Here is a 22,093-nt window from a genome sequence, read left to right as displayed (position 1 = left end):
GAAGAGACTAAGTTTGATCTGCATCTGCTCTGTATTGTGGATTTAGCGGATATTTGATTCTTTTTAACATTGAAAAGCCCTTTTGATCTATATTTTTTGTATTATACAATTCTGGACTTTTGATTTCGGTGTACCCGTGATTATGTGGACCTGGTCAGGATGGGGTTCACCTCGGCCTTGAAAAGTCTATAACTGTTTTATTATATGGTAAACAAGAAAATTGGTAGTTTGTCAAACATACTAAAACTGAAAAATCAATCTCAAGTTTCAACTCTTTATTATTACTGTCATACTGCATCAACTGACATCCCATCGATCGACTGGAGATGCCTGTTAAGTCTGTGACAGAGTCATCAGGCTTGTTTTCTTATAAAGTTCGCCATTTGCCTGTCTAGCTTCCGCATAAAATCGACAGAGTACTCCTTCAAGCATCCATCTGCCATAAGTTTCAAAGTTGGGCGCATGTCCCTTTTTAGTGACGTACTTGTGAAACAGGTTGGCTGCTGACTGAGTATTTCTGCGGGTGTCCTTCGCATCTTTTTCATGTAAAATTAGTTTGAAGTCGGCATCGCTAACAGACACAAACCTGTCTTCTGTGATCTTGTCAACAAACTGACAGCCAAAGTAGGCATTGTATCACGTTATCTGATTGGTCGTTATCGATAGAAGGCGTCGCTCGATTAGCTAGCTCTACGCTGCACGCGAGGTGTACTCGGCTCCACCAGCGGTCAACTCAGCATGTGGTACAGTGCAGAAAGTGGCGAATGGGCCAATCAGACGTTGGCAAAATCCCATACTATATAATAATGTAGCTTATGAAAAGCCGATTCTAACAGGACCTTGAAAATCTTTTCCAAGGTAAATATTTGTGGAATTGGAAAGTAGAGTTGGTGTAAACGTGGTGCTCTAGTATTTCTTAAGTTTGTCCTGTTTTTTGTTTTTTTTTTAGTTTTTGGTGGTGCTCCCCCACCACACACACACATGGATCCATCCTTGGAGAGGGGAATAAATTGCCTTTCATGTAATCATGGAACATGAAAATACTCCAAAATATGTGTGATTGTGTTCATTGTCCAGTCGTAAACACACTGTGACATCAGTGTCTTTACCATAATTCTTCATTCTACTAATTTGGACATTTATATTTTCAAAATTTGTCTTAGGCTGATGCTTTATTCCTTCTTGTCTGTCAGTCTGGAAGGAATGTAGCAACATTGTGTGATGGCGACAGGTACACATGTGGGTACAAACTTGTTTTTGCAGAAGCGAGGGCAGAGACGACGGGTCCTTGTTGTGTCTTCCTTGATATGTGGAAATGTACAGGTGGATCATAAATTACAGAGGAAAATAAATTTAAAAAATATTGTATTTAATAGTTTGTCTCCATGGTAACCTTCCCACGCTGGTCTTGTAAGTCACAAAACTTTATCCCTTTGTGACTTTTGGTTGTCCCAGCTGCGTCACACAGACACTTGTTTTAACCAAGGTTTGGAGTCTGATGGACACTTTGTGCAGATATCCAGAAACTGAAGAGACGGCTACACTGGCAGGTCAAAAGGCATTTATGTCCTGTCCTGTGTGATAAAGAAAAAGTGGAATAATGCATCACTTCATGGTTCAGCACTCGCATTCTTTTATGTGCTGTCGCTCAGGGGAGTTTGTCTTATAATAGAGCAGAGATGATTAAAAAAAACATTTCACTTTCATATACATGTTACATTTTTAGGTATTGTTCAAGTAAATATATTTTAGAGTAGTTATGGTTCAAATATTACCAAACAGAATGTACTTTAAAAAGCTCTATGCCTCACCCAGAAAATGTCTTGAATTATTGTTCAACATTTTCTTCCTTAACATGAGTGCACTTGATCTATTGATATTCAAGCTTCAATATCCCTTCACGGAGGAAGATCACATTTTAACAGTGTTGCGAATTTAGCAACTTTGCCACTAGATTCTGCAACGTTATGACCTTTCCTAGCAACTAAAAAGCTGATCGAGCAATTGACTACAAACCTGCCAACTTCTGTTCCATGCAAACTCGACAGTTTGTAAATAGAGTTGAATATCATAAAAATACAAAAAAGTGCGTGCGCACACACACGCAAAAACACAGAATAACCCTATATAGTCCCCACATGTCTTCATCAGATACTTTTAGAACTACCCTCTATTTTGTACATATGGCGCATATATACTCAACAAAAATATAAACGCAACACTTTTGGTTTTGCTCCCATTTTGTATGAGATGAACTCAAAGATCTAAAACTTTTTCCACATACACAATATCACCATTTCCCTCAAATATTGTTCACAAACCAGTCGAAATCTGTGATAGTGAGCACTTCTCCTTTGCTGAGATAATCCATCCCACCTCACAGGTGTGCCATACCGAGATGCTGATTAGACACCATGATTAGTGCACAGGTGTGCCTTAGACTGCCCACAATAAAAGGCTACTCTGAAAGGTGCAGTTTTGTTTTATTGGGGGGGGGGGGGGGGGAGATACCAGTCAGTATCTGGTGTGACCACCATTTGCCTCATGCAGTGCAACACATCTCCTTCGCATCATCCGTGAAGAGAACACCTCTCCAACGTGCCAAACGCCAGCGAATGTGAGCATTTGCCCACTCAAGTCGGTTACGACGACGAACTGGAGTCAGGTCGAGACCCCGATGAGGACGACGAGCATGCAGATGAGCTTCCCTGAGACTGTTTCTGACAGTTTGTGCAGAAATTCTTTGGTTATGCAAACCGATTGTTCCAGCAGCTGTCCGAGTGGCTGGTCTCAGACGATCTTGGAGGTGAACATGCTGGATGTGGAGGTCCTGGGCTGGTGTGGTTACACGTGGTCTGCGGTTGTGAGGCTGGTTGGATGTACTGCCAAATTCTCTGAAACACCTTTGGAGACGGCTTATGGTAGAGACATGAACATTCAATACACGAGCAACAGCTCTGGTTGACATTCCTGCTGTCAGCATGCCAACTGCACGCTCCCTCAAATCTTGCGACATCTGTGGCATTGTGCTGTGATAAAACTGCACCTTTCAGAGTGGCCTTTTATTGTGGGCAGTCTAAGGCACACCTGTGCACTAATCATGGTGTCTAATCAGCATCTTGATATGGCACACCTGTGAGGTGGGATGGATTATCTCAGCAAAGGAGAAGTGCTCACTATCACAGATTTAGACTGGTTTGTGAACAATATTTGAGAGAAATGGTGATATTTTGTATGTGGAAAAAGATTTAGATCTTTGAGTTCATCTCGTACAAAATGGGAGCAAAACCAAAAGTGTTGCGTTTATATTTTTGTTGAGTACATGTTTGATTAGCGAGCATTAGCTTTCCGATGTGCATACAGATATGCTGTTTTTTCTCTTGTATCATATCCTGAACAATCATTTCAGAAATACAGACGTTCACGTTGAGTCAGACTTATTTTTCATGACTCACCTGCAAACGTTAGCAGTGCTGGCGGCACTTCAGTGTGATCAGTTTGAAAGAATTCGCTCAATGAATTTACAGAGAATGTAACCTTAAGTTCACAAATAAATGACCAAGAAATCTCTGGAGATTTGTGTTTCCTGATGCAGACTTGACCTGAAGAAGCTAATGATAATTATCTACATCATTGCTAGCATGACGTGATAGACATGTGTTCTGAGTGTTAACTGTATTTTAAAGAATAGTTCAAGACACATTTAATACACCTAAAATGTTTGAACATAATGAAAAATGAATAGCTAATGTATAAACATATAAAATGTACAGCTTCAATTGAAAACGAACATTTCAAAGCTAAAGTTATGATAATTATTTTGGCTGGCCTCTTGAAGTTTCTAAGAAAATCAGTTGATATTAATCAGATTTTTTATAATCAGTCAATCTGCTTGTTCTACAAGGCAGTACATTTAAATTTGAAAGGCAGATTTGTAACTGAAGTACTGCTTAGTTTCTTTCATGAAATGGAAATGCATCTCATTTCTGTATACTTTTTAGATTTTCCTTTGAATCTCTGATTTTAAAATGGCAAAAACACAGTTTATGATTGAAATTTAGGGTGCCTAAAACCTTTGCACAGCAGTGTCAAAATAAATTCACCATGACAATTGACAGTACTCATGATCTACAGTAAAGTTGCTGAGTTATCCCTCCTTTGTGGATATCTGTAATTTCAGAACCATTAAAAAATACATTAGCTAAAAACAAGAATTTTCCACAAATCCAAATTTTTGTTTTGATGATTGATAACTCATTGTAGAATTATATTTTAATGAGTAATATTGTCAAAAAGACAGTTATGGTATCTGTTATTACATTGAAGGCTAGAGTCACAACTGCAATGAAAATATTTTGAAATGGAATTTCAGCTCATCACAATCTAAGTCTAGATATTTGTAATTTGCAGTCAAAATGGAATTGTTTTAAATGATGAAACAAGCAATTACCAGTTAGAATGAAATTACAGGCATTTAAATGGAAAACAAGTCTCGTCAGATTTGATTTATCTATAAAATGTATCTTGTCTTCCAAAGAAAAAAAAAAAAAGTTAAAATGGGCAAGAAAATCTCAAATATCTCACATTTTGCCACCTCCTCCAGTTCAGAATCTTCTCTGATGTTGTAAAGCAAACAAAAAGATGATGGCCGGCTCCCGTTAAAGTGATTCGAGTGGAAACAAAGGAGAGAAGAAGAAGCCTCCTCCACTTTAAGGATGTAATGTGACAAGCAGCCTTTTAATTAGAACAAGGAATCAGCTTTTATTTATGAAGCTCTGTCAACAGAGGAGGCGGTTCGCTTTAAGTGGAGGCGCCAAAGGAAGCCGTTCAAAGGGGTATTTCTGATCCATAGCAGGTCTTTAGTGTCCTGATCCCTGTGGATTTACCCACTGAAAGCCCTTTGTAATAAACATTTATTATTCAGGAGTATTTTAGACATATGTATAATAGATGTTAACACGCTACGCTAACAGCAGTCAGGTCCCGCGCTGGCATTATTTCCTTTTATAGCAAGCAGATATTAATACGAGGTCTGTCCATAAAGTATAGGTCCTTTTTATTTTTTTCAAAAACTATATGGATTTCATTCATATGTTTTTACGTCAGACATGCTTGAACCCTCGTGCGCATGCGTGAGTTTTTCCACGCCTGTCGGTGACGTCATTCGCCTGTGAGCACTCCTTGTGGGAGGAGTCGTCCAGCCCCTCGTCGGAATTCCTTTGTCTGAGAAGTTGCTGAGAGACTGGCGCTTTGTTTGATCAAAATTTTTTCTAAACCTGTGAGACACATCGAAGTGGACACGGTTCGAAAAATTAAGCTGGTTTTCGGTGAAAATTTTAACGGCTGATGAGAGATTTTGAGGTGATTCTGTCACTTTAAGGACTTCCCACAGAGCGGGACGTCTCGCAGCGCTCTCAGGCGGCGTCATCAGCCTGTTTCAAGCTTAAAACCTCCACATTTCAGGCTCTGTTGATCCAGGACGTCGTGAGAGAACAGAGAAGTTTCAGAAGAAGTCGGTTTCAGCATTTTATCCGGATATTCCACTGTTAAAGGAGATTTTTTTTAATGAAAGACGTGCGGGCGGATTGCAGCGTCGGCTCGCAGCCGCCGCGACGCTCCGCCACAGGAAAAACACCTCTGTTGGAAGACTTGAGGAAAAGTTGGAACATGTGCAGCTGATAAACAATTTCTCATATACTCACTCCACTGAAAGCCATCAAAAGCCGCCTGGATTTTACAAATGGTTATCAACACGGAGGTGTTTTTCCTGTGCCACCGCACCGCGTCGGCTGCGTCCCAACGCGCGGACCCGTCCGCACGTCTTTCATTAAAAAAATCTCCTTTAACAGTGGAATATCCAGATAAAATGCTGAAACCGACTTCTTCTGAAACTTCTCTGTTCTCTCACGACGTCCTGGATCAATAGAGCCTGAAATGTGGAGGTTTTAAGCTTGAAACAGGCTGATGACGCTGCCTGAGAGCGCTGAGCGACATCTCGCACCGTGAAAAGTCCTTAAAGCGACAGAATCACCTCAAAATCTCTCATCAGCTGTTAAAATTTTCACTGAAAACCAGCTTAATTTTTCTAACCATGTCCACTTCGATGTGTCTCACAGGTTTAGAAAAAATTTTGATCAAACAACGCGCCAGTCTCTCAGCAACTTCTCAGACAAAGGAATTCCGACGAGGGGCTGGACGACTCCTCCCACAAGGAGTGCTCACAGGCGAATGACGTCACCGACAGGCATGGAAAAACTCACGCATGCGCACGAGGGTTCAAGCATGTCTGACGTAAAAACATATGAATGAAATCCATATAGTTTTTGAAAAAAATAAAAAAGGACCTATACTTTACGGACAGCCCTCGTACACTGAATGCCTCAGTTATTGGCCATCATTCTTGTTGAAATGTTGCAGACAGCTTCCCGAGAACAACAATAAGTTCATTATGAAAGTGCCACAGCTTTGATGCAGCCTCATCAACATGTCTGTGATCACTGGTGTTTGCACGGAGGTTAAGAGTAATGTTGAGGATTGGTGGTGTTTCTGAAGAGGTTAGGGGTTATGTTGAGGACTGATGGTGTTTCTGCAGAGGTTGGGGGTAATGTTAAGGATTGGTGCTTGTACTAAAGTGGTAAATGATCTTCTGCTTGCAATGGACTCAGACTCCACTACGGTTCTGGTACTGTTAGATCTTAGCACTGCGTTTGATACGGTGGATCATCGTATTCAACTCGATAGGCTGGAGAATCATTTTGGGATTACTGAGAAGGTCCTTGCATGGTTGACATCCAGTGTTGCCACAGTTACTTTGAAAAAGTAATCCAATTACTGATTACTCCTTGAAAAAGTAACTTAGTTACTTTACTGATTACTCAATTGTAAAAGTAACTAAGTTAGATTACTAGTTACTTTTTTAGTTACTTTCCCCAGCTGCCGACAACAACCCACGTCAACATGACAATGATACCTGTTTTTGCCAAAACTCACTTTATAGTCACCCTTTCTTGACTTCAATGAAAATAAATACTTGTTTTATAAAAAGTAAAATAAAGACCTCTTTCTTGACCTCATATTTAACTGTTGACAGCACTGTAACAGTAAAACTTGCAATTTCAAACCTACATTGTTTATAAATGTAACTATTAAATTCTAACATTTTTCTAACATTTAAATTCTCTCTAAACATTTTTCTTGTCAAAATTATTATTATTTTAAGCAATATTAGTAGTTGTAGTAAAAAAAACGGCTTCAAAACTGGACCTTTAATCTAGGGGTGTTGTGGGGGAGGGGGGCACATCCTTGCCCCACGCCCCCATTCCATCTGGATTCGCCCCTGCTTTGGCGTTTGAGCACAAAGAATGGATAACATTTATTTATGCAGAAAACATGACCACATTTACAGCTAAGAAAGTTTTATTGCGTTTTCACATCATGTGGTCCTCAGAAAGAGAGTTTAGGTGCATTAACACTTTTAATAGTGTTAGTTTTTGACGCGTCGCGGAGGATCAGCTGTTTTTAACGAGACGATACAGAGCAGCTCAGCTCACAATTCTAAATAAAGGAGGGAAAAAAGTATAAAAATGTCTTCGTAAAGCTCAGTGCAGGTGTGCTGATCACCGCGCTTTAAGAGGTGAGGACGAGTCGAGCAGCTGCAAAAAAACGCGGATGAAAAGCTCACAGCTCACTTAAAGTGGGCAGTTCAGTCGAACCCCGACCTCCTGCCCACAGACCAAGTTTAATGCTGTTATCGACCCACAATGAAAAATAATAGTAACGCACAGTGACATGGATAAGTAACTTTAATCTGATTACTGATTTGGAAAGATTAACGCGTTAGATTACTCGTTACTAAAAAAAGTGGTCAGATTAGAGTAACGCGTTACCGGCATCACTGTTGACATCTTACCTAACCAGTTGCTTTCATTGTGTCCTGTACAACAACACTACCTGTAACCTTGGTGACATGAAATATGGGGTTTCACAGGGGTCCAACTTAGGCTAATGTTGAGGATTGGAGGTGTTTGCAGGGAGGTTTGGGGTAATGTTACAGATTGGAGGTGTTTGCGGGGAGGTTTGGGGTAATGTTGCAGATTGGAGGTGTTTGCAGGGAGGTTTGGGGTAATGTTACAGATTGGAGGTGTTTGCGGGGAGGTTTGGGGTAATGTTGCAGATTGGAGGTGTTTGCGGGGAGGTTTGGGGTAATGTTACAGATTGGAGGTGTTTGCAGGGAGGTTTGGGGTAATGTTACAGATTGGAGGTGTTTGCGGGGAGGTTTGGGGTAATGTTGCAGATTGGAGGTGTTTGCGGGGAGGTTTGGGGTAATGTTGCAGATTGGAGGTGTTTGCGGGGAGGTTTGGGGTAATGTTACAGATTGGAGGTGTTTGCGGGGAGGTTTGGGGTAATGTTGCAGATTGGAGGTGTTTGCGGGGAGGTTTGGGGTAATGTTACAGATTGGAGGTGTTTGCGGGGAGGTTTGGGGTAATGTTGCAGATTGGAGGTGTTTGCAGGGAGGTTTGGGGTAATGTTGCAGATTGGTGGTGTTTGCGGGAAGGTTTGGGGTAATGTTACGGATTGGAGGTGTTTGCGGGAAGGTTTGGGGTAATGTTGCGGATTGGTGGTGTTTGCGGGAAGGTTTGGGGTAATGTTGCGGATTGGTGGTGTTTGCGGGAAGGTTTGGGGTAATGTTACGGATTGGTGGTGTTTGCGGGAAGGTTTGGGGTAATGTTACGGATTGGTGGTGTTTGCGGGAAGGTTTGGGGTAATGTTACGGATTGGAGGTGTTTGCGGGAAGGTTTGGGGTAATGTTACAGATTGGAGGTGTTTGCGGGGAGGTTTGGGGTAATGTTACAGATTGGAGGTGTTTGCGGGGAGGTTTGGGGTAATGTTGCAGATTGGAGGTGTTTGCGGGAAGGTTTGGGGTAATGTTGCAGATTGGAGGTGTTTGCGGGAAGGTTTGGGGTAATGTTGCAGATTGGTGGTGTTTGCGGGGAGGTTTGGGGTAATGTTACAGATTGGAGGTGTTTGCGGGGAGGTTTGGGGTAATGTTGCAGATTGGAGGTGTTTGCGGGAAGGTTTGGGGTAATGTTGCAGATTGGTGGTGTTTGCGGGGAGGTTTGGGGTAATGTTACAGATTGGAGGTGTTTGCGGGGAGGTTTGGGGTAATGTTACGGATTGGTGGTGTTTGCGGGAAGGTTTGGGGTAATGTTACGGATTGGAGGTGTTTGCGGGAAGGTTTGGGGTAATGTTACAGATTGGAGGTGTTTGCGGGGAGGTTTGGGGTAATGTTACAGATTGGAGGTGTTTGCGGGGAGGTTTGGGGTAATGTTGCAGATTGGTGGTGTTTGCGGGGAGGTTTGGGGTAATGTTACAGAATGTTACAGATAATGAAATGTTATATCAGGGAATCACGCAGAGTAGCCAATCACTCCAGGCACTGATTCTCTTCATGATATAATTGAAATGGAATTTCAGCTCATTATACTCTAAATGGAGATATCTGTAATATAATTCTGTTTTTCCCCCGTTTTTGCTCTGTTGCAGTGAGCACTTAGGTGGCCCCATGAGCCATCCCTCCATTGATCACAAACTGTTTCACCACCAGGGTATCTAGTCATGTATCATCAATATACTTCTCTGCTTTGCATTTTTCTGAAGAAAGGTAACACAAAAACCATCATCTCCATCTGATAGAGTACATACAGCGAGACAGTCATCCTCCAGTGTCTGTCTGATGCTACTTTTCTCAGTGTTAGTAGATGTTAAAGGGTTTCTTTTCTACTCTTCTGTCCATGTGAATATATTAAATGCGTAGATCAGAAGCTCCATTGATTCATCGTGGCTCTTAAGATCAACATAGTAACTCTGTTTTTATGCCCCCACTACACAAAGGTAGGGGGGCTTAATGTTTTCACTCCCTCTGCCTGTCCAGGCATCTGTCTGAAGACTTCTCCTTTCCAGACACAAGGAAAGAACGCTTCGTCTGATTGAAACTATTTCTTGGTGGTGAACTGGAGGAATGTTGCATTCCATTAAACTGGGATGCCTAACTGATCCCATGTCGCGTGTACTAGGTTCGACCTCAAAGCGTTCCGGGTGAACGAAGTTGAATGTAAACCAAAATCCTCACTTGAGAAAAGACAGAAAAGGATGTGCTCGCTAAAGGACTAAATTTCTCAGTGACCCCTAAACATATTCCGACAGTAGATTACATCACTGCAGTAGAGTCAGCCATTAAACATAACAGTTTGTTGTGTCTCTACTTGAAAGGACCAAACTCACACCAGACCACATCTGCCAACTCTTGGAGATCTGTCTCAACACCACGTATTTCCTGTTTAGGGGGAATTACTACAGACAGATTCATGGTTGTGCGATGGGGTCTCCGGTATCCCCCATTGTGGCGAGTGGAGAAGACAGCCTTGACATCTTTCACAGGCATCTCTCCCAGTCACTGGTTCAGATATGTTGATAACACTTGGGTTAAAATCAAGCAACAGCAAGTTGAGGACTTTACAGAACACATCAACTCGGTGGACGCCAATATCAATTTCACACGTGAGGATGCCAGAAACAACCATTTAGCCTTCTTGGACTGTGATGTTACAGTTGGAGAGAACAGGCAGCTCCAGACAGGGGTTTACAGAAAACCAACTCACACTGACCAATATCTGCTCTTTGGCTCAAACCACCCCCTTGAACACAAGCTTGGGGTGATCAGGACGCTTCAACACAGAGCCCTACAGGTGCCCACAACTGCAGAGAGAAGGGCTAAAGAACAACAACGTGTCCGGAAAGCCCTCACAGTATGTGGGTACCCACGATGGTCCCTGGACAAAGTGCAGAAGTCCCAGAGAACAAAGAGACCAGATAGACAGGAGACGGAGACAAGAAGAAGAAGAGTGTCTCTCCCTTATTTAGCAGGAGTAGGGGAAAAACTACAGAGGCTTTTCAGACAGCACAAAATCCCAGTTTACTTTAAACCAGTTAACACCTTGAGACAGAAACTAGTTCACCCTAAGGACATGATCCCTAGTTACTAACAGAGCAATGTAGTGTATTCTATCAGATGTCAGGAAAACTGTAACGAACACTACATAGGTGAAATGAAGCAACCTTTGCACAAAAGGCTATACCAGCACCGCAGAGAGGGCGCCAGTGGACCTCAGTCTGCGGTTCATCTCCACCTTAAAGACACTAACCACACGTTTAAGGACAAGGAAGTTAAAATATTAGCCAGAGAGAAGAAATGGTTTGAGAGAGGGGTCAAAGAGGCATTCTTTGTGAAACGTTTGAAACCCAGCCTTAACCGGGGAGGGGGTCTGAGACACAATTTATCCCCTGTTTACAATGGGGTACTCAGGTCAAAGCAGTTTCAGTCTTTTGTTCATGGTAATGAGTCATTCACGTCATCAAGGGAGCCATCAGAAAGGCACCCATCCCATCATTAGAGGGACAGCTGTCCTGTCATTAGGTGTGCTAACTAGAGCACAATAGTTGCTAATTAGAGCTATTGTTTAGTCACTAGCCTATAGCAGTCTGCCTCTCAGTAGGAGGGGTCTGGTTAGGTTTAAAACTCCAGCTTTAGTTAGCTTCTGTTTTATTCTTCTCTACAAGAGTCAGACAGAAGTCAGACTTCCAGAGCAAGAATTTTAGCTGAGGAAGCTTCTGTGATTTGAAGCGAAACGTCCTCGCGTCAAGCAACCCAGTCCAGTCAAAGATTCAAGCTTCTCTACTGTAATTTCCATGCAATAACTAAAGGACACTACGTCTGATTGAAACCATTTCTTACGAGTGTACTGGGGGATGCTGGAGGAAGTGTCCTTTTGAAAAAGGGGGTCAACGCACCACATTGCAATTGTAAAGTGGTAATCTTTTGCTGTACAAATAGACCAAATACCACCTTTAAAGCACCAATCATTAGCTGTAGAAATAATGTCCAGGCTTCATTATTAAACCAAAGACCAACATGGCATACAAGCGAGAGCATCTGCCACACTTTGCATTACTCTGGGATGGTTTCCTCCTCCTTCAATAAAGGGGCCCCTATTCTGTTCCTGCCTCTATTTACAGCAGCACAAGAAGAGAAAGGGGACATCTTCACTTTTCTCTTAATGCTTCATTAACTTCACTCATACCTCCAACAAAAACATCTCCTGTCTGTCTTTCTGCAGGATGACACGGAGCCTTACTTTATTGGAATATTCTGTTTCGAGGCAGCCATTAAGATCATTGCCCTGGGCTTTGCGTTTCATAAAGGCTCCTACCTCCGTAATGGCTGGAATGTAATGGACTTTGTGGTCGTCCTCACAGGGTGAGTCCCTCGCCCGCTGGGTGTGAGTGGGAGATGGAAGTCATGAGTGAGAGTGGTTTTTATTTGTGTATCTGTGTGTGTGTGTCTGTGTGCATCAGCTGCTCCAAACATTTACAGTTCAACAAGTACCACAAGCGAGTAACAGACAACAAGTCTCACAAGTCGGATTTGTTGCTTTTTCTGTCAGATTTGGAGTGTTAAATTAACACTGAAATGAGTGCATATTGTTCCATTCAAAATGCCATTACATCAAGTCTTTTGTAGTGTTTAACAAACTCTATTAGGGTGTTAAATCAAGTTGAACAACACTAATGGCATTAATTGATGCAGTGATAATAAAGTCGATGTAACATGAAGGAGTTGATTTGTCACTACTTTGAGCTTTTTTGTAGCTGTCAGTGATCGCTTTTCTGAAGTCGCTTGAGATGTTTTGTAATTGGATTATTTAATCGGGTCATTTTTAATGAAAACTGCTTGTGTCAGAACAAAAGCAGATAAATAAATCTACTGGTAGGCAATGGAAAAAGCATTAAACCATTATTAGAGAACTGTTTGTACCACCACCAGGAATTTAGTGTAAAATAAGATTATATTCAAGTTATATTTCTTCAGATATTTGATGCTGGAATTATCCATTTGTTGTGGTTAATGCTTTTGCCTAGATCAGCAGAATTACAAAGTGTTAAAATCTTGAATATTTCAGAATTGAGTTTAACACTTAAAGTGTTGTTTAGTTGATCATTTTTGATCAACAAAGAGATGGTATATGTGAACTATATTTTTTTATTCAACAACAATAATACTAAATATAGCGCAATGCTAAAATGCCCTCGGTTGTATGAGCATTGCTTTATAATTTGTAGGTGTAAGTGTGATTTAACTCCCTGAATGTGTAATTTCACTCTTGTCAAGTGTGTGTGTGTGTTCTCAATGTCAAAAATAAGTCAAATGGAGATATGAAAATTGCATGTTTCATAATTTAAGTCTTTTTCCAATGATCAGATGTCATCAATACCACTTATTAACCGAGCTGACCTCAGAGTTGTGGGACAGAAGCTTTTACCGGTGGAAATTTTATTATTTTTTTATTTGGACCAGCTCTTAGCGGGACTCAGGTTGACAATGTTTGCTGGTTGGCAGACTATGGAGAAACATGTAATGGACCTGTGGCATTTCTTATTCCCAGACAGGAGTTCTTAAAGTTCACTGAAGGGACGGCAGTCGCGGTGATCGTTCTGGGTTATTACCGGTAGAAAGTCAAATTTCTTTATACTTCTGGTTGGGTGTAAACATGGTACATTATGTTGAAGCGAAGATTTTTTTATGTCTTGCTGTTGTTGGATGGAGAATTCAACAGAGAAATTAGGAGCTTTTTACATGTATTTCTCTGTGGTTGAGTTTTCTGCAATAATTATTAAGAAAGTGATCATCTGACAAAGAATCTATAGACAGACTCTTGTATTAACGGAAAGGGTGTGAGTTGTGTTACTAATATTGATTACCTGTGAATTACCTCTTGTAATAATTGTGACTGTTCTAACAGCAGCACTTGCAACAACGTAGATACGATCCAACGTCAAGTCATTTTAACGCTAAAAGTGTGGGTCCTGTTTTACTAATCCTTGCTTATGTGGTTGGTTTACTTTCTAGATAATATACAGTACTGTGCAGAAGTTTTAGGCATCCAAGATTTATAAGAAAAGTATCTTTTGATGCCCCTCACCCCGCTTTTTTATTGGTATGTCAACACAAAAACAGTTCCAACAAAAGTGAATATGTGAACTATATTTTTTATTCAACAACAATAATAATAATGATGATTATAATTTATTATTGGCCAGTAGAATACCACGCAAACACGGTTGCAAATGATCATGCAATATTAAAATGATTGTAAAACACAATTACTCACACTTTAAGTTGTGTTTTCCTTAAAATAGTTTTTGAGATCCTGTGACTTATACTCTAGTGTGACTTATATACTGAAAAATCACATGTAAACAGAACTCAGTTATCACACTGATTATCATCAAGGTTCATCACACATTTCATTTATTTATGAAAATTGATCAAGTTTCATACTTTTAATGCTTTTATGATGCATTAAATGTGCATAAAACTTTTGCACAGTACTGTATATATTTTTAACAACACAATAGTTACAATAAAACATTAAAAATCAAGCCTCTGAGTGGTGTATTCACCTTTGACAATTACTTTGTGAGATATTAAAAATAAAAGTTTCTGATGGAAATGTAGACTGCCTTTAAAAATCCATTGTACCCTTAAAATGGCTACAAAGTGTTTGAAGAAATACAACCCCAATTCCAATGAAGTTGGGACATTGTGAAAAATGTAAATAAAAACAGAATACAATGATCTGCAAATCCTCTTCAACCTATATTCAATTGAATACACCACAAAGACAAGATATTTAATGTTCAAACTGATAAACATTATTGTTTTTGTGCAAATATTTGCTCATGTGGAAATGGATGCCTGCAACACATTTCAAAAAAGCTGGGACAGTGGTATGTTTACCACTGTGTTACATCACCTTTCCTTCTAACAACACTCAATAAGCGTTTGGGAACTGAGGACAGTAATTGTTGAAGCTTTGTAGGTGGAATTCTTTCCCATTCTTGCTTGATGTACGACTTCAGTTGTTCAACAGTCTGGGGTCTCCGTTGTCCTATTTTGTGCTTCATAATGCGCCACACATTTTCAATGGGCTACAGGTCTGGACTGCAGGCAGGCCAGTCTAGTACTCGCACTCTTTTACGACGAAGCCACGCTGTTGTAACACATGCAGAATGTGGCTTGGCATTGTCTTGCTGAAATAAGCAGGGACGTCCCTGAAAAAGACGTTGCTTGGATGGCAGCATGTGTTGCTCCAAAACCTGGATGTACCTTTCAGCATTGATGGTGCCATCACAGATGTGTAAGTTGCCCATGCCATGGGCACTATCACACACCCATACCATCACAGATGCTGGCTTTTAAACTTTGCGCTGGTAACAATCTGGATGGTCTTTTCCCTCTTTTGTCTGGAGGACACAATGTCCATGATTTCCAAAAACAGTTTGAAATGTGGACTCATCAGACCACAGCACACTTTTCCACTTTGTCTGTCCATTTCAAATGAGCTCGGGCCCAGAAAAGGCGGCGGCGTTTCTGGATGTTGTTGCTGTATGGCTTTTGCTTTGCATGGTAGAGTTTTAACTTGCACTTGTAGATGTAGCGATGAACTGTGTTAATTGACAATGGTTTTCTGAAGTGTTCCTGAGCCCACGCGGTAAGATCCTTTACACAATGATGCCTGTTTTTAATGCAGTGCCATCTGAGGGATCGACAGTCACAGACATTCAGTGTTGGTTTTTGGCCTTGCCTTGCCGTGTAGAAAGTTCTCCAGATTCTCTGTTTCTTCTGATTATATTATGGACTGTAGATGATGGAATCCCTAAATTCCTTGCAATTGAACATTGAGAAACATTGTTCTTAAACTGTTGGACTATTTTTTTCATGCAGTTGTTCACAAAGTGGTGATCCTCACCCCATCTTTGCTTGTGAACGGCTGAGCCTTTTGGGGATGCTCCTTTTATACCCAATCATGACACTCACATGTTTCCAGTTAGGTGTTCTTTGAACATTCATCAACTTTTCCAGTCTTTTGTTGCCCCGTCCCAACTGTTGCAGGCATCCACTTCAAAATGAGCAAATATTTGCACAAAAACAACAAAGTTTATCAGTTTGAACATTAAATATCTTGTCTTTGTGGTGTATTCAATTGAATATACAGTAGTGTTCAGAATAATAGTAGTGCTATGTGACTAAAAATATGAATCCAGGTTTTGAGTATATTTCTTATTGTTACATGGGAAACAAGGTACCAGTAGATTCAGTAGATTCTCACAAATCCAACAAGACCAAGCATTCATGATATGCACACTCTTAAGGCTATGAAATTGGGCTATTAGTAAAAAAAAAGTAGAAAAGGGGGTGTTCACAATAATAGTAGCATCTGCTGGTGACACTACAAACTCAAAACTATTATGTTCAAACTGCTTTTTTAGCAATCCTGTGAATCACTAAACTAGTATTTAGTTGTATAACCACAGTTTTCATGATTTCTTCACATCTGCGAGGCACTCATTTTGTTGGTTTGGAACCAAGGTTTTGCTTGGTTACTAGTGTGCTTGGGGTCATTGTCTTGTTGAAACACTCATTTCAAGGGCATGTCCTCTTCAGCATAAGGCAGCATGACCTCTTCAAGTATTTTGACATATCCAAACTGATCCCTGATACCTGGTATGCGATATATAGGCCCAACACCATAGTAGGAGAAACATGCCCATATCATGATGCTTGCACCACCATGCTTCACTGTCTTCACTGTGAACTGTGGCTTGAATTCAGAGTTTGGGGGTCGTCTCACAAACTGCCTGTGGCCCTTGGACCCAAAAAGAACAATTTTACTCTCATCAGTCCACAAAATATTCATCCATTTCTCTTTAGGCCAGTTGATGTGTTCTTTGGCAAATTGTAACCTCTTCTGCACATGTCTTTTATTTAACAGAGGGACTTTGCGGGGGATTCTTGCAAATAAATTAGCTTCACACAGGCATCTTCTAACTGTCTCAGCACTTATAGATAACTCCAGACTGTCTTTGATCATCCTGATCATCAATGGGCGAGCCTTTGCCATTCTGGTTATTCTTCTATCCATTTTGATCTCATCTCTGTTTTTTTGGTCCATTTTAAAACTTTGGAGATCATTGTAGATGAACAGCCTATAATTCTTTACACCTGTGTATAGGTTTTCCCCTCTCCAATCAACTTTTTAATCAAACTACGCTTTTCTTCTGAACAATGTCTTGTTCTCAGGCTTTCAAAGAGAAAAGCATGTTCAGCAGGGGCTGGCTGCATCCTTACATAGGGGACACCTGATTCACACCTGTTTGTTCCACAAAATTGACGAACTCACTGACTGAATGCCACACTACTATTATTATGAACACCCCCTTTTCTACTTTTTTTTTTTTTACTAATAGCCCAATTTCATAGCCGTAAGAGTGTGCATATCATGAATGCTTGGTCTTGTTGGATTTGTGAGAATCTACTGAATCTACTGGTACCTTGTTTCCCATGTAACAATAAGAAATATACTCAAAACCTGGATTAATCTTTTTTGTCACATAGCACTACTATTATTCTGAACACTACTGTATGTTGAAGGGAATTTGCAAATCATTGTATTCTGTTTTTATTTACATTTTACACAACGTCCCAACTTCATTGGAACTGGGGTTGTATATCTTTAAGTCGACCACTTAACATCCCGGTTCGTTTTCCTTTTCATTTACTAAGTTATTTTTCGTCTAATGTGTTTGTGGTCTAATGTTCTTTTGTCTCATGTAGTGTCATTTCATTTATCCTTGTGGGTCTGTGTTGTAATGTCTTTATATTACAACATTATGGTATTGAAGGAATGACTTTATTCCACAAACGAAACATACAAGGTCTGTCAATGAAAAAGAACACAGATAATGAATTTTGTTATTTGTTAATTTTTACCCAAGGCCAAAATATGACCATCGGGTATTGTGAAGGCCTTGCGTCCATCCATCCATCTGTCTGTGCTCAGCATAAGTCCACTCTTATTACTGCCAGGGTCTTCAAATTCACAGGGAGCATTCCTCAAACACAGACCAACAAGTTCAAAGAAGGCTAACCTTGACCTATTTTAAGAGGTCTAAAGGTCACATTCTGTTTCCTATTTTTATCCTCATACAGGCAAGGGTGTTTTAGCACTGTGTTCTACTTAAATATTCAAACAATGCACAAAATTGGTTAAGGTTACTCTTAGAATTCAACAATCTGTTACTTGGGAAATACTTTGGGAATTACTGCTGTACATAATCATGACTTGTAAAATGTGTCAAACTGCACTGTGCAGTTTCAAGGTTCAGGAGTTCATTTACTATAAAATTCTATAAAAGTTGCCTTTTTGAAAACCATAGGATTTCCTGTTCTGCAATTTTTGAGTACATATCATCCCATTCAAAATGCCATTAAATCAAGTCATAGTGTTAAACCATCTCTATTATTATGTTAAATCAAGTTGAATAACAGTAATAGCTTTAGTTTATAGGAGTTGATTTAATACTATTTTGAGCTTCTTTGTAGCTGTCAGTAGTCTTTTTTCTGAAGCCACTTGAGATGTTTTGTAATTGGATTATTTAATCACATCTTTAATAAAAGTTGCTTATGTTGGAATAAAAGCAAATGAATAAATGTACTGGTAGATAATGGAAAAAGCATTAAACTATTATTAGTGCACTGTTTGTGACCCCACCGGGAATTCAAAGACAATGAGACTACTTCAGCTGTCTCATGCTGAAATCATCTTACCCTGCGGATGATTTCCTGTGGTTGATGCTCTTGCCTAGATAATGTATTTCCTGTTAAGATTTTTTTTTGGGGGGGGGGGGGGGGGGGGGGATTTCTCTCATACATGCTCAAGTTTGATTGATAACATTGTAATGCAAGAGCAATCAGAGATTGCTGATGTTCTTGATCCAGAATCTGGATCCAGATCACCACCAAAATTTAATGGAGTCTTCCATGGCCAAATATGTGCGTGAAAATTTTGTCAAAAACCGTGCAGTGGTTTAGATGTAATCCTGTTAACAGACAGACAAATAAATAAACGCCAATGATTTTATTACGTCCTTGACGGACGTAATAACCAAGATGATACAGTGGCTTGCAAAAGTATTTAGCCCCTCAGTATTTCACGCATTTTAATTTGTTTATGGTATTTCAAATACAAAAAGTTAATCAGGCTTCTCAAAATAAAAAATTCTAAAATTTTCTTCTTTGGACTCAAACTGAAAGTAAATCTCTACAACTTGATATAAATTAATTAAAATATAAAAGCCAAGATGATGGGTTGCATAAGCAATCAGCCCCTTTGCTATAATACCTGTAAATGATCAGTTTAATTACCAGTTTTCTTCAGACAAGTCAAGGGATAGATACAGAGTAGGAATGAAGACTGACCAGTAGATCGAGAGCTTCGCCTTTTGGCTCAGCTCCCTTTTCGTCATAACACTTTCGTCACTAAAACACTTTCTGTAAATGTTAAACTTGTGCATTCTTTTTATTTAATACTTTGAAATAGCATTTTTAAAAATTTCAGTAATGAACATTTATGTGACAGAGCAGCAATATTTGGTTTTGTTTTTGGTGCTTCCCTGTGACGTTATTGGGGATTCCTCAAATGTTTCATTACTTCCCCCAGAGGGAACAGTTGGGGCTACATATAAATACAGTATCATCTGCAAAACCAGACGTAGACTCTAATCTAAACAGTGTTCTATGTCTTTTATTATAACATACCATGAAAATTTAAACAAAGGCCCACTTTGATTAGGGGATTCCCTTAACATTTATTACGCCCCACACAGGAAACGGTTGGAGCTACATATGAATACAGTACCATCTACAAAAGCAGGTGTAGACTCTAATGTCAGCACTGTTCTATGTTTTTTATTGTAACATACCATATGAATTTAAATAAAGGCCCACTTTGATTTGGGGATTCCCTTAACATTTATTACTCCCCACACAGGGAACAGTTGGGGCTACATATGAATACAGTATCATGTGCAAAAGCAGGTGTAGACTCTAACCCAGTGCTGTTTTTTCCTCTTTCATGATAACATGCTATGTTAATTTAAATCAAGGTGCAGTTTGATGTCTTGTATTGACGGATGATAGAGTAGCTGTGACTAAATCACTTTCTCTAAATGCTAAACTTTTTCCAGTTATTGTGAAGTTCCGCAGTTATAATGAAGGTGTGGGCTCATATGACTCAGAGCTCCCAAAGTTTATTTCAATGTGACAAAAATGTCTCGGAGGCGTCTTTTCTTCAGAGTCCCTAAAGTCCATTTCACGGAACGAAATTTTCAAAATTAAGGCATTTCTTCTTCAGTTTTGGCTGTAGCTGCCACATTAATGTTTCAGATGCTCTTTTCATGCCTTTGGCTCTTAAACTGTGTTTGGAGCTGGGATTGGATTTAAATACCTACAGAGCAGAAGAATTCATGCGTGCTGGGAGATGAAAGTCGGAGAGCTATAAATGAGGTAGACATCACAGGGCGACGCCCCGCCCAGGGACAAACACACAGGTTTCATCATTATTATCTATGATGGTGCACCATCTGCTTTTGTGCTCCAAAGACCCCCCCCAACGACAAGGATCGTCTCTGTCTGTGCTGATCTCCACAAAACTTGGCAGAACAATCCCAAACAAAACATTGGGATTTATGGATGATATTGATGAAATATTACTCCCAGATTTTCTGTGTCTTCATTGTTGCAGCTCTGGAGGGTTCTCTCTCTGTGTAGCCTCTTTTCACTTCATTGTTTTCTTGCACAAACTAAAGGCAGAGCTTTTGTTATTTGGTTACCCATTGCTGACACAGCTGGATACAAATCAACCATTATGTGGTGTATCTGTGTTTCTCCATTTGGTTGCCTGGCAACGAAAGTAGATAATGTGCATCACGGTGTTTGGGCGTGGGGGAGTGGGGGTGGTGGCCGTGTGTATAACGCTCCATTTTCTTCCTGCTGAAACTGAATCCTGTGGGAGACGTCCAGACTGAGATCAACGGCCAGGCCTCCATTTATTTACATCATTATTATTATCATGGTTATTATTATTAAATCCGTCTACCTCATGTTCTCATTGTAGAACTTGAATTCTAAAATTTATACATTTGTTTTGATACTTTGGTTAAATGGATGACACAGGTTTGTGCTTTGCAGACAAAAAGTAAAAATTACTTTTCTGCTCAAAGAGAATTAATTCTTTCTTTCATACAGACTGTAAAATCTGTAATCTGTTAACTAAAAATTAACAAGGTGATTGCAGAGATAGCAGACTTCACCCCATTCATGCAACTAGTGGAATATAAAATTGAAAATGATTTTTATCAAATCAGCATTGTATAGCAGCACACAGGGTAAGAAGTACACAGAGTGTCAAAGTGAAAAAAGAAACAGTTTGCAAATATAAATATAAATACAAATATACAGTATAAATACCAGACATACTGATCAGTACTGGTTTACTGGCTACTACGGTTCCTCTCATTCTCATTCCCAACCTCTGTCTTGGAAAATAAAGCAGTGCCGACTTATGGTTTTGCAGTGTAAATAAAGTTAACACAGATAAAATAACTCCATTAATGTCAATTCTGTCATTTGTACACAGTTAAAATATAACATATCTTTTAATTTTAAATAATGCACTAATTCTGAAGTTTTGTAACAAACATAGACAGATGCCAAAGTGATTATGGATAAATGAGCCTCCGCTAACACTGATTGGTTGACTCATTCATTCTATATAAAAACCAACACGTTAATGTGAGGTGTGTGTGCGTTGGTGTTTACATGTAAATGTGCTTTTGTAAAATATGCCATTTTTTTTATTTGTAAAAAAAAAGCCATTTGCAAAGCCAAAAAGTTGATTTGACAACCGTCTGATATAACCCGGGTTAAAATAAATAGAACACTGCCATCTAAATGGTAAATGGGAAATGGACTGCATTGCATCAGATGCTCAAAGCTCTTTACAATTATGCCATACAAGGCACTCACTACACACCGGGAGCAATAGGGGATTAAAGGCCTTGCCCAAGGGCCCTTAGTGATTTTCCAGTCAGGCGGGGATTTGAACCAATGAACTTCTGGACTCAAGCCCAACACCTT

At 39.8% G+C, this 22,093-nt stretch overlaps 1 protein-coding gene across 1 annotated transcript in view; it reads left to right on the top strand.

Annotated features, from left to right (window-relative positions):
• Positions 1-22,093, top strand: part of LOC117530142 (voltage-dependent N-type calcium channel subunit alpha-1B-like) — a 439,538-nt gene that overhangs the window by 7,584 nt on the left and 409,861 nt on the right. The window contains 1 exon segment of the mRNA XM_034193105.1: positions 12,174-12,313. Coding sequence (XP_034048996.1) covers positions 12,174-12,313 — 140 coding nt within the window.

The sequence above is a fragment of the Thalassophryne amazonica genome, chromosome 17 (assembly GCF_902500255.1).
Source record: "Thalassophryne amazonica chromosome 17, fThaAma1.1, whole genome shotgun sequence".
NCBI lineage: Eukaryota > Metazoa > Chordata > Actinopteri > Batrachoidiformes > Batrachoididae > Thalassophryne > Thalassophryne amazonica.
Note: the sequence above shows the minus strand (reverse complement) of the source record. Positions and strands in the feature narration are given on the sequence as shown.